Source organism: Nicotiana tomentosiformis, chromosome 7 (assembly GCF_000390325.3).
Source record: "Nicotiana tomentosiformis chromosome 7, ASM39032v3, whole genome shotgun sequence".
NCBI classification, from domain to species: domain Eukaryota; kingdom Viridiplantae; phylum Streptophyta; class Magnoliopsida; order Solanales; family Solanaceae; genus Nicotiana; species Nicotiana tomentosiformis.
In genome coordinates, this window is record NC_090818.1 from 4,344,195 (window position 1) to 4,359,050 (window position 14,856).

General features: G+C 38.1%; 1 protein-coding gene across 2 annotated transcripts; it reads right to left on the reverse strand.

The window, feature by feature from the left end:
* Positions 1-97: 97 nt before the first annotated feature.
* On the reverse strand, positions 98-5,168 carry LOC104110604 (probable serine/threonine-protein kinase PBL17). Of its 2 annotated transcripts, none has more exons than XM_070181249.1 (7): positions 4,698-5,168; positions 4,479-4,549; positions 3,391-3,740; positions 1,997-2,132; positions 1,706-1,842; positions 1,391-1,514; positions 98-930 (listed from the first exon to the last, which is right to left on the reverse strand). In XM_070181249.1, exons 2-7 carry the CDS (start codon positions 4,537-4,539, stop codon positions 401-403), a joined length of 1,338 nt encoding a protein of 445 aa, XP_070037350.1. In that variant the 5' UTR covers positions 4,540-4,549; positions 4,698-5,168; the 3' UTR covers positions 98-400. The 2 variants fall into 2 exon arrangements, with proteins under 2 accessions (XP_070037350.1, XP_070037349.1); XM_070181248.1 differs by having other exon boundaries at positions 4,615-5,168.
* Positions 5,169-14,856: the final 9,688 nt, after the last annotated feature.

Sequence of the window (14,856 nt, forward strand, 5' to 3'; positions counted from 1 at the left end):
GACCATGTCATGTCTAGCTTTACTCATTAACAACAGAAACAAATCCCTCAGACGACTTTCTTGGTTTCCTTATAGAGACTCCATTCAAAAGAAAGAATTCCAAAAACTTAAGGTCTTAGCAATATATTTGGTCTAAATGATGCTTGATGCCAGACCCTCCTTCGGAGGGACCTTATTATTTCCCTAATATCACCAAATGTCTCATAGCTAAGGCAATTTCCTCAGAACAACATAATAAAAAAGACGCGGAATGACAAACAAAGTGTCTTCCAAGTATAGATAAGTCCTCCAATGAAGGAATGCTAAGAGAAAAGATATGTAATGCGGATTAATAAAGATGAATTTTTGCTCAATGCATTTGGTACAACACAAGCTTCATCTTAGCTTTTGCTTGGTAGCTTCAACTTCTTGAAGAAACTGATCCCACGTCGAGCACAAGATCAGGAGAAGGGCTATAAAGGTCACACTCCTTTGGTATCTCGCTCTTGCTTCTTCCATTTGTTTGTTTACTCCTCTGCGCTGCATCAGCTTCCCTTTCACTTTCACATTTGAGTGGGTTTGCTTTAGCTTCATACAAGGTGACACTGCCACTTCCACTCATAAGAATTGTTTCTTCGCCTTTATCTTGTGGTTGAAGCGCTTCAAGTATTTCAACGACTTGACTCATGACAGGCCTTCCTTTCGGGTTTTGGCTTAGGCATTGATAGGTTAGATTGGCAACTTTTAATGCAGTTTTAGAGGAGTATTGACCTTCCAGTCTGGGGTCCATTATCCGGAAAAGCTTCTTGCTATGATTCAAGAGAGGTCGAGCAAACTCTACAAGGTTATGTTCCCGGCTAGGTTTACTCTTGTCCATCGCTCGCCTTCCAATGAGCATCTCAAGCAAGACAACGCCAAAACCATAAACGTCACTTCTGGCTGTTAAATGTCCTGAATAATGCAACTATGCATCTTAGTTCAACAACAATAAACAGAATAAACACAAGCCATAAGCAAAAATGAAGATGATCACAGAAGGCATAAACCGTAAGGCGTATGACATTTTGGTCTTTGGCTGCATAAAGAGGATAGGGAAGATGCTATGAGTTACGTTGAAGAATTTCAATACTTTGGTCTTCAAATGGCAGTATCTGTAAACAGCTATGGAAGGCAGATGGACTAGATATTGATGCTATATGTGTTCACAAAGATAGGCAAAAAGCCAAACCACTCATTTATAAAGGTTGAAGAGGAATTGTAGCATAAAATGTGTTTAACTGTCGTTCTTTGCTAGGCTCAGAAGATGCTTTACATATTGAACCAAATAAGCGACCGCATAAAGCAAACAGCTATCTCATAAGCTTTGGTTAGCGCTTGCCTAATTTGTGCAACAAGCAACCACAAGACTCACCGGTCATGACATACTCTGGAGCAGCATAGCCATAAGTGCCCATTACACGAGTTGATACATGTGTTTGATCTCCCATGGGCCCATCTTTTGCAAGTCCAAAGTCAGAAAGCTTTGCATTAAATTCCTGCATCAAAATTTAAACAAAGGCAAAGATTGCATAGCACTTTTAATTTCACCCATATTTTTTCTCAGCAAGTACCAAATACCAGTTTTCTAGGGCCTCTTATTAACAAATGAAAATGAAGAAGACCACAAACACAAAACCAACCAGAAGGGATCTCGAAAGAAAAGTACATCATGGAAAAGACAACTCACCGCATCCAACAAAATGTTTGATGTCTTGAAGTCCCTGTATATTATAGGCCTTTCAGCTCCATGAAGAAAAGCAAGCCCTTTAGCAGCATCCAAAGCAATTCTCATTCTTCTTGACCACGTTAAAGTTGCACACACTCCTACAGCACAATACATGGTTGAAGAGAGGAAGAGCAAATTCCCATAGAGAACAAACAACTGAAAATACTGATCCATTAAATAAGGATTGGGAAACAAGAAATGCAATTCTTTAGCCTTCATCAACATGGAGTGACATGGGTACTGAGTACTCACTTGGAAAAAGGTGCTTTTCCAGGCTGCCAGATGCCATATATTCATAAACTAATAGTCTATGGTAATCCTCACAGCAGTATCCAATCAGCTTCACCAGATTTGGATGTCGAAGCTGCCCCAAGTAGTTCACCTCTGCCTGCACATAAATGAGTCAAAAATAAGAGACTGACATGCTATTGAACAACAGTGTCGTCGAACTTGTTGCACATTCATGAAAACTTTTGTAGCTACTTAGAACGTGAGTTGAGTGTATCCTGGCAAGTCTGGTTCATAAGACAAATTTCTTATCAAACAGCAGACTAAAGTGTACACTTAGCAAAGACCTTTACATATCGTGTCTTGCATACTCTCAAAAACATGTCACTTTTAATTTGTATGCAGTTGAGATGTAAGATATATTAGATGGCATCTAAGAGTCCATTGACAACAAAATATTTGGTCTTTATATCACAAAGGAAACAGAAAAAAGTCGACCATTATTTGAGTAGCTAGACAAACAGACAACGGCAATTAACACAGGAATAAGTGACAAGTGAAAACAGAGAAAGAAAACTTTCGGAAAAGAAATTTATAGGAAGACAAGAAACGCCCGAAACCCATGGAAGAAAACAAAACAAATGAACCAAAACGACACTTCTTATGATATTAAATCAGAAAGCTGGAGAACTGACCTCTTTATATTGGATATTGGAGAAAAGAGAAAGACGAGAGGGCAATTTTGAACTCGGATAAATTGCTTGATATGGCAAATTTCTTTTATTGTTCAAACAAGTTGTAAATATTCATTCTTAGTAAAGATTATGTCATTCAGGAGACTTGTTTACATAATTTCTTTGGTTAGACAACACAATTGTACCTAAAAAGCTGAAGGAAAAAAAAAAGTTACAACTCACAGCACAATAGAAGGTCACAGCCCACAATCAACTTACTATTATGCTTCGAAATAAAAATGTGTGGAACCTCTCCTAAAATTGCTGATTAAATCTAGTTTCTGGAGATATATCAGGCAATTGTGTGTTCCATAGACACACCTTATGCTACCTTCCCTTATTTGCATTTTAGGCAGGATCCATCAGAGGTGCGGGAAAAGAGAGGTGAATGACTATTTCAACAACACATCAAACTAGACAAAGAGATATCAAGAGAATGTAAATAATAGAGACAACAACAATATTTTCTAATCTATATGTCAACCCCCCATTTTGGTAGTTTCAGTAACCCAAAATTCTGTAAAGTTGATGCAGAACTGATCTGCTGGTTTTATTAGTTCAGCAGATATTACGAAAATCCTTTTACTAATCCAATGACATTAGAATACCATGCTTCAATTCCATAGAGACGCAATCTGCAAATAAGCATTATGGTGTTTAATAGTCAATAAGTTGAACTCGTACCAGCCACTCTCTATCGCCCTGAAGACCTTCTGGATCAAGCTCCTTAATGGCAACATATGTCGTCTTGTATCCTGGCCTGACATGCTCGTCAATAATTCCTTTGTATACAATGCCGAATCCACCCTCTCCAAGAACCTTATCCGGTCGAAAGTGCTTAGTAGACAACTTCATCTCTTCATATGTGAAGATATCAAGATCACTGCTCCCGGGATTCTGCCGCAGGTCCTTGAGATTTTTGGGTATTATCACAATGCTGCTTGCCTTTTCAGTGTCTTTAGCATCACGATTAGTACTCTGGGGAATTACAGGATTTTTTGACTTGGTAGGATATGCACCAACACCATGGCCAACTGGAAGTAAAAGAAAAAGAAGAATAAAAAAACAGAATCCCTCAAATATCCTGTTCACATTTGATTCTCTTTAACATAAGATATAGTAGTAATTTTTACTCTTATACTTTGCAATTAGGAGATCCCATGTTACAAAAGCAGTAAAAGTCTTGTCTTTACATCAAGTAATAGACTATGCATTACATCATTTGCAGTGATCTTGAAGAGATTCCGTTTAGCCAATAGTTCTTACTGTCTAAGATAAAATGGCAGCTTGGAAAACGGTCCGTTTTACGCTTAAAATCGGCACAAAGTCTAATATCTCAAAGGTCAAAGCAATTCCCCTAATCAATGAATTAGGTCAATTTTGATTCAAGTAAAGTGGCAATGAAATGCAATTTAGAGTCCAAGCAGCTATTCCCAAATGGTTACTTACATCCAAATTCCAATCAGACTGCCAACTTCCAAATTTGGCAATCAGAAAGCCTTAACTATCTTGAGATTAGCAGCATTGGCAACACTAATAGTAGTAACTTGACTATACTTTAAGAATTCCAAAAGTAACATCACAAGAAAAAACAGATCAAAATGACAAAAATAAAGTCAATGCACCAGAATTGATGTTAATCAAAGGACCATCAAACATATCTATTTGGTCACTTAAAATTTTTAAATTTACATTCTGTTACAAAGTATCAGGACAAATAACAAAACTATCAAAATAACACCAAATAAGAATAATGAGGAAAAAAAAGAAACCTGGCTTGTTATGTTGGTGCAGTTCTGATTCATCTTCTTCAATACTGAAACAGGAACCCATCAAATCTGGCCTTAATAACAAATAATTTGCATTTCATCTACACATCATTTTCCAAATATCACTTAAAAAACCCACTAAAGATAAGATTTTTAGACAATCACAATCTGGCCTTAACAACAGATTTGCATTTCACTTTCCCAAAATGACTTAAAACCCACTAAAGATCAGATTTTTATGCAATCAAAATCTGGCCTTAACAACAGATTTGCATTTCATTTATCCAAAATCACTTAAAACCCACTAAAGATCAGATTTTTATGCAGTAAAAATCTTTTCTTTACTCTACTAAGGGGTCAGTTTCAATTGCCAACAACTGCCTCAAAATCTAAAATGGCTAAATTTGCAAAAATCTGATCTGGGGTTGATGGGATATTCCAAGAAAATCCCAAGGGACTATGTAAGCAAAACCTTCTAGAAAATGCAGTAGTATGAGGATGTGATGACTAGTAGAAAAGTGACACTGAAAATTTGTAAAGACCAAGAAATGCAAAAAGAAGGGTGTTTTTATTTACTTAAGTTTTGTTTTTTTGTTCTAAACTACTACAACCACTTAATTCAATTTAATTTTGAGTTTTGGAGAGTATTTAGGAGGGGTTTGATTTGATGAATGATTAGTCAGTCAAGCGCTGGGTAGGAAGAAAAATGCCAAATGACAACAGCTGGAATCCCCACTTTACTTTGGTTGGACTTTGAATCCTTGAGTTCGTAACCTCCTAATATTTTCCCAAATTGCCCTTTCTATATCTTCATATGAGATACTCTTTTTTTTTTTTTTTGGTCTTTTTCTTACAATACTACTATTTCATTTATCATATAAAATTGCCTTATTATAGAAAATATGACACTGTTTTGGGGAAACAAGGTTTAAGTTCTGAATTTGACTTTTAATATCACATTATTAACGATTATAACATAAATATTACAACAACAAACCCAATGTAGTCTCACAAGTGTAATTTGGGAGGGTAGAGTGTGCGCATACCTTATCCCTGCCTTTAAGAAGATAGAGATATTTCCGGTAAACATTCGGCTCAAGAAGGAAAAAAGGGAGGGGCAATGACAAGCAAATTGATCTGACAATCGAAGCGAAAATACAAAACTAGCACTAGGTAATGCAACCAGAAAATCGAAACAAAAGACAACAATAAGTAGTAACAAAAGTGTAGGGATACGAAAATGCATGAAAGACACTAAGTGGTGTATCAAAGTTACTGTTATAAACAAGGACAACACTCGGCTACCTAACTTTTTACCTTTATATTCTCAGCCTCCACACCTTCATATCCATAGTCATGTCCTCGATAAGTTGAAGCAACATCATATCTTGCCTAATCACCTCTCCAAATACTTTTTCGGCCTGCATCTACCTCTCTGTTGGCCCTCAAATGCCAGCCAATTATAACATAAATATTAAATTAATAATTGAAAAGTTACTTTGATAAAAAGCATCAAATCAAAATTTAAATTTGAACATTATAATAACAAATATTTTAGGTCATTTCACACTGAGAAAAGATTAATGTAAATTAAAACATGAAAAGTGTTGGTATATAAAACTATAAGATTCAATCAAATATGTCCAGCTAAATAGTTAGAAAGAAAGAGGTTCAGGCTCGAGTATTGAGAAACAACAACGCAAATAAAGCCCGAGCTCTTTACTTTAGAATCCTCACAAGTAAGGGTCAGGGTCATGGTAATTTCATTCTTAACTAAAGATTACGGTTTTGAGTCTTAAATATGAAGTTGTTCTTGTTAAGAAGCGCTTTACCTTTAATATAAAAAATTTGGTACTATTTCAAATTTAGTGAAGCTCAATACGAATACCAAAATAACTTTAGAAACCCACCTACGTTTGCACCACTTGGGAAGGTACACTCAATGTCGTTGCTTCAAAAACGGACTCATTAATGTTAGTAATTGACAATATATGTGGCATAAGGACAACCTGCAGTAACTTTTCTAACACCTCAAAAAAAAACTAATTCCTCAACAATAAAAGGGGAAAAGAACCAAAATAACTCATACATGCATTAATACAGCCTTTTATACATGCATTTGAAAATTTTCATCGATTGGACAATATTTGATTGAAATTGAGAATACAAGCTTGTAAGCGTCTAGATAATATTTGGTTGAAGTTCAACAATATTGTGTACGATCAAAACCGATTAAATCAGTCGTACGGACTGGTCGAGGTGATAATACTTCAATCAAAGGGTATTTGCGTGATGACGGGTCGAGGTCCGAAGTAAGGGCATCGAGCTTCGAGCTCTAAGACCAATCAACGACAAGCTCGGTATCATTAATGAGCTCATATCCAAATCGAACTACAAGGCAAAGCGGAGATTATCGAAGATGCATAGACCGACCAACACTCATCCCAAATATCGAGACTCCGAGTCAGAGTAGAGCTCGAACCAAGGCCGAGGGCTCGATCCAATACCGAGCTCGAGCCGGTATCGAGCTCACAGACAAGAGTCGTTGCAACCGCACTAGGGGAGAGAATCTTGGCAGGAATCGAGGAAAAGACAATTCATCATGGGTTCTCCACTATATATTTTTTATATAGATAAAGTAGGATCCCTCTACTATAAAGGGGGAATTCTTGTAAGCATAAGGGAGATTAACACTTTTGGGCTCATATACTTTGCCTTGTTCATCAATATTTTCTTTTTCTCTGCCTTATATTTCATTCCATCTGTCAAAGAATATATATATTTCTATTTCACTCTACAATTTGTACCAAATCATATCACGTATCCTTAGAACCATATACAAATTTAACCCTATCCGATTTTTTGGGTAAACAGTTTGGCGCCCACCGTGGGACTAAGGATAACAGTGGTTATTTGATACGAATCTGCAAAAACACACCGTTGTGTTTTGCTCTTGTTTCTGAAAATATCTTGGATTTTGGATTAGCAACGACTAACTATCAGTCAAATGGCCACGCCGATCGGCAACGAAGTCGGTCTTCGAGATGAGAATAATAACTTGACACCCAGCACCGAAAGACCACTTGTCGATGCCGTTGGAGACCGAATCAGAGCACTGATAGATATCAATTTGCATGTGGCCATTGAGGCGAACATACATTCTGAACCCGAAAAAATCATTCATGGAGGCACTCGATCTGCAGTTCGAGATACTCATAACGCCGAGTAAAACGGTGTCAGCTTGCATATGATTTTCAAAATATTGCAAGCTCAACAGGTAGCAATAGCTCAGTTGCAGAGCCAAACCCAGCTACAAAGTAGGCTGGAGCCCAATCCATCTCGAGAAATCACACACGGAATGGAGCCAGCCATAGTGAAGTCAAATGAGCAAGAATTGGGGACTGCTCCCGAAATTGCTAAATTGCTCGAGGAACTCACAAAGCGAGTCGAAGCCAACGATAAAAAATTAGAAACATATAACTCCAGGGTCGATCAGATCCTGGTAGCTCCACCAATGATAAAAGGGTTGGATTCAAAAAATTCGTGCAAAAGCCTTTCCCCTCAAGCGCGACTCCTAAACCTATCCCAACGAAGTTTCGCATGCCCGATATTCCTAAATATAATGGAACGATTGATCCCAACGAACATGTCACCTCTTACACATGTGCCATCAAAGGGAACGATCTAGAGAACGATGAGATAAAATCTGTATTATTGAAAAAATTCGGTGAAACCCTGACAAGGGGAGCAATGATATGGTATCATAATTTACCGTCTAACTCTATCGATTCTTTTGCTTTGCTTAAAGATTCTTTCGTAAAAGCACATGTCGGGGCCATAAAGGTCGAAACCAGGAAGTCTAACCTATTCAAGGTAAGACAAAAGGATAACGAGACGCTAAGAGAATTCATATCTCGTTTCCAAATAGAACGAATGGATCTACCTCCAGTCATAAACGCTTGGGTTGTTCAAGCTTTCACTCAAGGACTAAACGAATGAAGCTCGACGGCTTCATGGCGGCTAAAGCACAACCTGATCGAGTACCCAGCTATTACTTGGACCGATACGCATAATCGGTATCAATCCAAAATAAGAATCGAAGACGATCAATTGGGTTTTGGGTCCGTTATTAAAAGGGTTGCCAACCGAGAACAGAGATCTATCAAAAATCAATAACGGTCCTATAATGGAGATCCTACGAGCTCGGTGTGATAAACGGCTAAAATGATACTACTGCTAAGGTATGACTCCCCCATCTATTCAATTATATTTCAAAACTAACCAATGCAGGTATTTAACCAAATACGAGGATTAATGAACTCGATCAGGAACAAAGATGGATTATTCAACACGAAGCCTTAGGTCCGAAAGCACGTGTTACACTCTTTTTTCCCTTAGACCGGTTTGTCCCAAATGGGTTTTTCGGCAAGGTTTTTTAATAAGGCAACCATTGATCGTGCTAACTCGGAATAACTCAACAGTATTCGAGGCCTCCTTACAATCAACCTCGAATCCTGGGGGCATGCCATCGTCATCAAGCATATCAACGACAATTATCAACTACGATGCAACAGAAGTTACTTCGTTATTTCATGACAAACAATGTCTCGACAGGAAACATTGTAAGAGCCAAATGGTCAAAATGAACCATGCTCATGTAATTGGCATGATCCCTGAAGCAAAACATGAACACATATATAATGATTTGCAAAGAAAGCTCTTTTTTTTACCGATATCTTATATCCAAGATTTACTATGCAAACAGGATCGAGTCCGAGCAAGCACTCACTCGACCATTACACCTACAGGGTACATTACTTCGAGTTCGAATCATTCACTCGACTACTAAGCCTACGGGCTACTTTTATTTCGAGTTAGAGCAAGCACTCACTCGACCATTATGCCTACGGGCTACATTACTTCGGGTTCGAATTATTCGCTCGACTACTAAGCCTACGGGCTACTTTTATTTCGAGTTCGAGCAAGCACTCACTCGACCATTATGCCTACGGGCTACATTACTTCGAGTTCTAATCATTCACTCGACTACTAAACTTACGGGCTACTTTTATTTCGAGTTCGAGTAAGCACTCACTCGACCATTACGCCTACGGGCTACATTATTTTGAGTTCGAATCATTCACTCGGCTACTAAGCCTACGGGCTACTTTTATTTCGAGTTCGAGTAAGCACTCACTTGATCATTACGCCTACGGGCTACATTACTTCGAGTTTGAATCATTCACTCGACTACTAAGCCTACGGGCTACTTTTATTCTGAGTTCGAGCAAGCACTCACCCGACCATTACGCCTACAGGCTACTTTCATTTCGAGTTCGAGCAAGCACTCACTCGACCATTACACCTACGGGCTACATTACTTCGAGTTCGGATCATTCACTCGACTACTAAGCCTACGGGCTACTTTTATTTAGAGTTCGAGCAAGCACTCACTCGACCATTATGCCTACGGGCTACATTATTTCGAGTTTGAATCATTCACTCGACTACTAAGCATACAGGCTACTTTCATTTCGAGTTCAAGCAAGCACTCACTCGATCATTACGCCTACGGGCTACATTACTTCGAGTTTGAATCATTCACTCGACTACTAAGCCTACGGGCTACTTTTAATTCGAGTTCGAGCAAGCACTCACTCGACCATTACGCCTACGGGCTACATTACTTCGAGTTCAAATCATTCACTCGACTACTAAGCCTACGTGCTACTTTTATTTCGAGTTCGAGCAAGCACTCACTCGACCATTACGCCTACGGGCTACATTACTTCGAGTTCAAATCATCCACTCAACTACTAAGCCTACATGCTATTTTTATTTCGAGTTCGAGCAAGCACTCACTCGACCATTATACTTACGGGCTATATTACTTTGAGTTCGAATCATTTACTCGACTACTAAGCCTATGGGCTACTTGTAACACCCCAAAAAATTTCGAAGTACTTAAGTGGTAAGCTCTAAATTTTACAAAGAAAATAATATTTTATGGTGTCGGACTAAGCTCGGACTTTCTTTTGGGGTTGAAAAATGCACTGAAAAGTAAAGAAAAATATTCGGCGGAAAAGTGCATTTCTGCGGTCCACTATGCGATCGCAGAATCACTCTGCGGGCTGCATAATGGCCGCAGAGTGAGGCAGTTAATTGGGCCAATTGAAAGCAATTATGCAGTCGACTATGCGACCGCATAACTGTTATGCGGTGTATTATGTGACCGCATAACGGTTATACGGACCGCATAGTGACCGCATACACAGACAGTTCTTTTGGCTATTTTGTAACCAACTATGCGACCGATATGCGGTCCGCATATCGGTTATGCGATCGCATACCTTGTTCCGGAGCTCCATTTTTGAGTTTTTAAAACCCGACCCTATTTCGTTAAATACACTCTTTGGGTCATTTTTGAGCTATTATATGACATTTTAGAGTGAGAGAGGGTGCCCTAGAGTGAGAAGGTGTTCTCCAATATTTGTCCTTCAATTCTTGGCCAAGTTTTGGAAGATTAAGAAGGAAAACTCACTAGGTCTTCATTCTAGGGGTAAGGTTCTACACCCTAGCCCTCAATTTCGAATTTTATGTAGAAATGGATAATAAGCAAGATAATTTCTGGGCAAGAGGATTAGTTATTTTACATGCATGTGTTATCAAGGGATGTAGGAAGATTGTTGAGCTAAAAATGGTAAAGATTGGGTTGTGGGATGATGGAATCCTCCATAAAAAGGGCCTTGAAACCTTAATGCACACCTAGTGTTTGATAAAATGCTCAAATGAGCTAGAACCATAATCATCTTCCTAATTGTGGGTAAATTTGTTATATTTCTAAAATAGATTGGAGTTGCTAAGAATTTCGGAATATTTTAGAGTTTAAGGAAGCTCAATTGAGGTATGTTGGCTAAACTCTTCTTTAAGAATTGGAATTCCCAATATCCTTGTATGTTCCGAGTTGTTGATTATAAATAGAGTATTCCGATAAGTTTTGTGGTGAAGATATATGTTTGATTTGTGTTTCAAATACTCTTATCATATTGCATTATAAATTGAGGATGTGTCCCAAACTATGGATTATGTATCCACATGTTATAATTTCTAGTCGTGATTTATGTGAAAGTTATTATGCCAAGTTGTGTAGAGATTGTGATTGTGATACACCTTCACCCGCATATATTGGGGTGAGGCAGCATAACCGTTTTATGTGGGGAGTATGGTATTTGGGGTGAGGCGGCATGACCGCGTTGTATAGGGATTATGATATTGTGGGACTGCACCTCCACCCGCTTACTGTCACGACCCAAACCGATGGGCCGCGACGGGCACCCGGTACCTTACTCAACCGAATACCAACTTAACGTATCTTTCGTATCATACTATCATAGGTAATTAAGCCGGAGAGGCTGTCGTGAGATAAGTAGAATAAAACATGAGGAAATACTCAATATAGGGTGACCCAACTTGATATACTGTCTTATACATATGATGTACTGGCCTATAAGGCCATACCAGTATCCATATACATGACATCTGTCTACAAGCCTCTAAGAGTACATAAATATCATAAAGGTCGGGACAGAGCCCCGCCATACCAAACAATACATATTCAAATCATACTGACCAAATAGGCAACTCCGGAGCAAGTGGAGTGCACAAACACCTTCTGCTGAGCTGATAGCCTACTAGGAGAACTCTCAACCTATCTGGCGGGACCTGCGGGCATGAAACGCAGCATCCCCAGGCAAAAGAGACGTCAGTACAAATAAAGTACCGAGTATGTAAGGAATGAACATCAGTAAATAAAAGTCATGAGAGAAACATGGAGTGAAGAACTCAACCTGTAATTCTGAATAGCTCTCTGAATCATAAAAAAATTTATAATGTCATGCATGTGCGTATAAATACCATACCATGCATAGGTATATGCGTACATAACATCATCAAGCCTCTGAGGATATCCCATCATATCATCTCAGCCATTGTGGGCAAAATCATCAACGTATACCAGCTGATCAGGTGGTGGTGCGTATTTAACACCTTAACCTTTTCCCATATCCCATATACATATAATATACGCATATATAACACCTTCTGGTCATGGGTCAATGTACATGTATAAATGCATGAAATTCATAAGAAATACGTTAATAAGATTTCTCGAATATCAAAAAATCAATATGCCTTTCGGAAAAACTTTATTAAATACGTATTTTTTTGAGACCCATGAATAGAGTATATAGTAATAATTCACATAGGGAATCAAGAATATAGACACCCCTAGTATTTCTATGAATAGAGTCATTTATGAAAGTTATGTATTTTGCTCGTTTTGTTTGTATCATTTGGATCATGTCAAAAAGAAAGAATGGATAGCCTTAACATACCTTAACTCCGTTGAGTCCTTAATACCTTCCAAGAAATTCTTCAAATAACTCAATCCAATCTACCACATCATAAGGAGATTCAAAATCAGTGCTGAGTAAAGGCTAAGTCCTCAACTTAAACTAGTAGCTCGTTTACGTAAATTTGGGCAACATCTCCCTTGTAACTAGGCCCTCCTCTAATACCATATACCACCAACAACAAGAACACAACAATACAAAAATGTAAGCATCATTTTCCAACCTTATCTCCATCATAATATACCACAAAATAGCCCACACACCCTAATCACTTCATACATAAAACGACAACCAAAGTAGTGTCAAACAACTTTAAAAAATATAACGACAAACGACCAACCCACCATTCCGTCATTATGTGGTGTTTCTCGACACCATTTATCCTTCAAAACTCCATTAAACATTAAAAAATTATACAGCCCAAAGGCAACACGAAACAGCCCACAAAACAGTCTACTACAAGTCAAATAACTCGAACTCACAGTTTTCGATCACCGTCCCGTGAGTTCTAACTATTAGGAAACGAATTTATCAACATTCCTTGATATTTAAACACTTAAATACAGAAATTAGGAATTTTTATTAACTATTAAATGCATTCCAAAACTCAAACTACAAAGAAAAAGAGATGTAATATAGCGATACTTACATCGTAGGGATCGTTTTAATGTTATCGCTTCTTGATTTCGTGTCTGAGATGATAGTTTTGTTTGAAGCACTATTAGAGAGATCAAGCACCATTTTTATGGTGTCCTCTGGTCAGATGCTATGTAAAAATGAAGAGAGAGAGAGAGAGAGAGAGAGAGAGAGAGAGAGAGAGAGAGAGAGAGAGATGATTTAACAAAATATATATCAACTTTTGAAAAGTCAAAAGGTGCTAGCTTGGCACCCTCTGATTCGCCCATCTTCCGACGCTTATATCATTTTATCCGGATGTCGTATGAATGAACGGTTAAGTGCGTTGGAAACTACATTCCAAGACCTTCAATTGGTATATAATATATCCCAAAAAGACCTCATATAGCACACAAAAGTTATTTCTCAAAAAGCTCTGTTATATGGTAAATTCTTAGTCGGTGTTTCGCAACTTTAATTCGATTTTTCTCAAACTTTATATTTTATAAAAAAATATCATATATAGCCATATTATGACTTTAAAATCATTTAAATCATTATTAACAAATCTCGTATTCATTACGTCACCTTGGGACGCATAAAGTGTAACAACAATCTTTTTCCCCCCTTAGAAACATTCGTCCTCGAATGTTAAACTCCCAGAAATCTATAGAAATTTTGGCAGAGTCTCCTCTGTAATGGTACTACTACCAACTTGTCACAAAACAAACCCAATAATACAAAGCCACACAGGGCCACAATCATCAATAACATCAATGGCCTCACATGACCAATAACAATAACTAACATAAGAATCAAGTATCATATACGTACCTAAAGGCTGTGATGTCTCACTATGATCCTCCTACGGAAGTGGAAACAAGTGAGGATACCTAGTCTTTATTTCTTCTTCAGTTTCCCAAGTCATCTCCTCCACATTATTGTTAATCCAAAGTACTTTAATCGAAGTTACATCCTTAGTTCTTAATCTCCGAACTTGTCTATCTAGTATAACAATGGGAGCTTCCTCATATGATAGTTGCTCTGTAACCCTGAACATCGTCAATTGGAATGACTTTAGAGGGATCTCCAATACACCTACGGAGCATAGACACATGAAATACTGGATGTACAGACTCCAATTTGGAAGGCAAGTTTAACTCATATGCTACTTGGCCTACTCTGCGTATAATCTTATAAGGTCCAATGTACCGAGGGCTAAGCTTTCCTTTCTTACCGAATCTCATAACGCCTTTCATCGGTGACACCTTTAGGAATACCCAGTCATCTACCTGAAACTCTAAGTCTCGTCGTCGATTATCTGCATAGGACTTCTAATGACTCTGTGCTGCTAA

Coding starts and splice junctions, on each gene's coding strand:
- LOC104110604 (XM_070181249.1), bottom strand. CDS start 4,539: ATGGGTTCCTGTTTCAGTATTGAAGAAGATGAATCAGAACTGCACCAA. Junction 2,133..3,390: donor AGGGCGATAGAGAGTGGCTG/GTACGAGTTCAA, acceptor ATTTATGTGCAG/GCAGAGGTGAACTACTTGGG. Junction 931..1,390: donor TCCAGAGTATGTCATGACCG/GTGAGTCTTGTG, acceptor TGCATTATTCAG/GACATTTAACAGCCAGAAGT.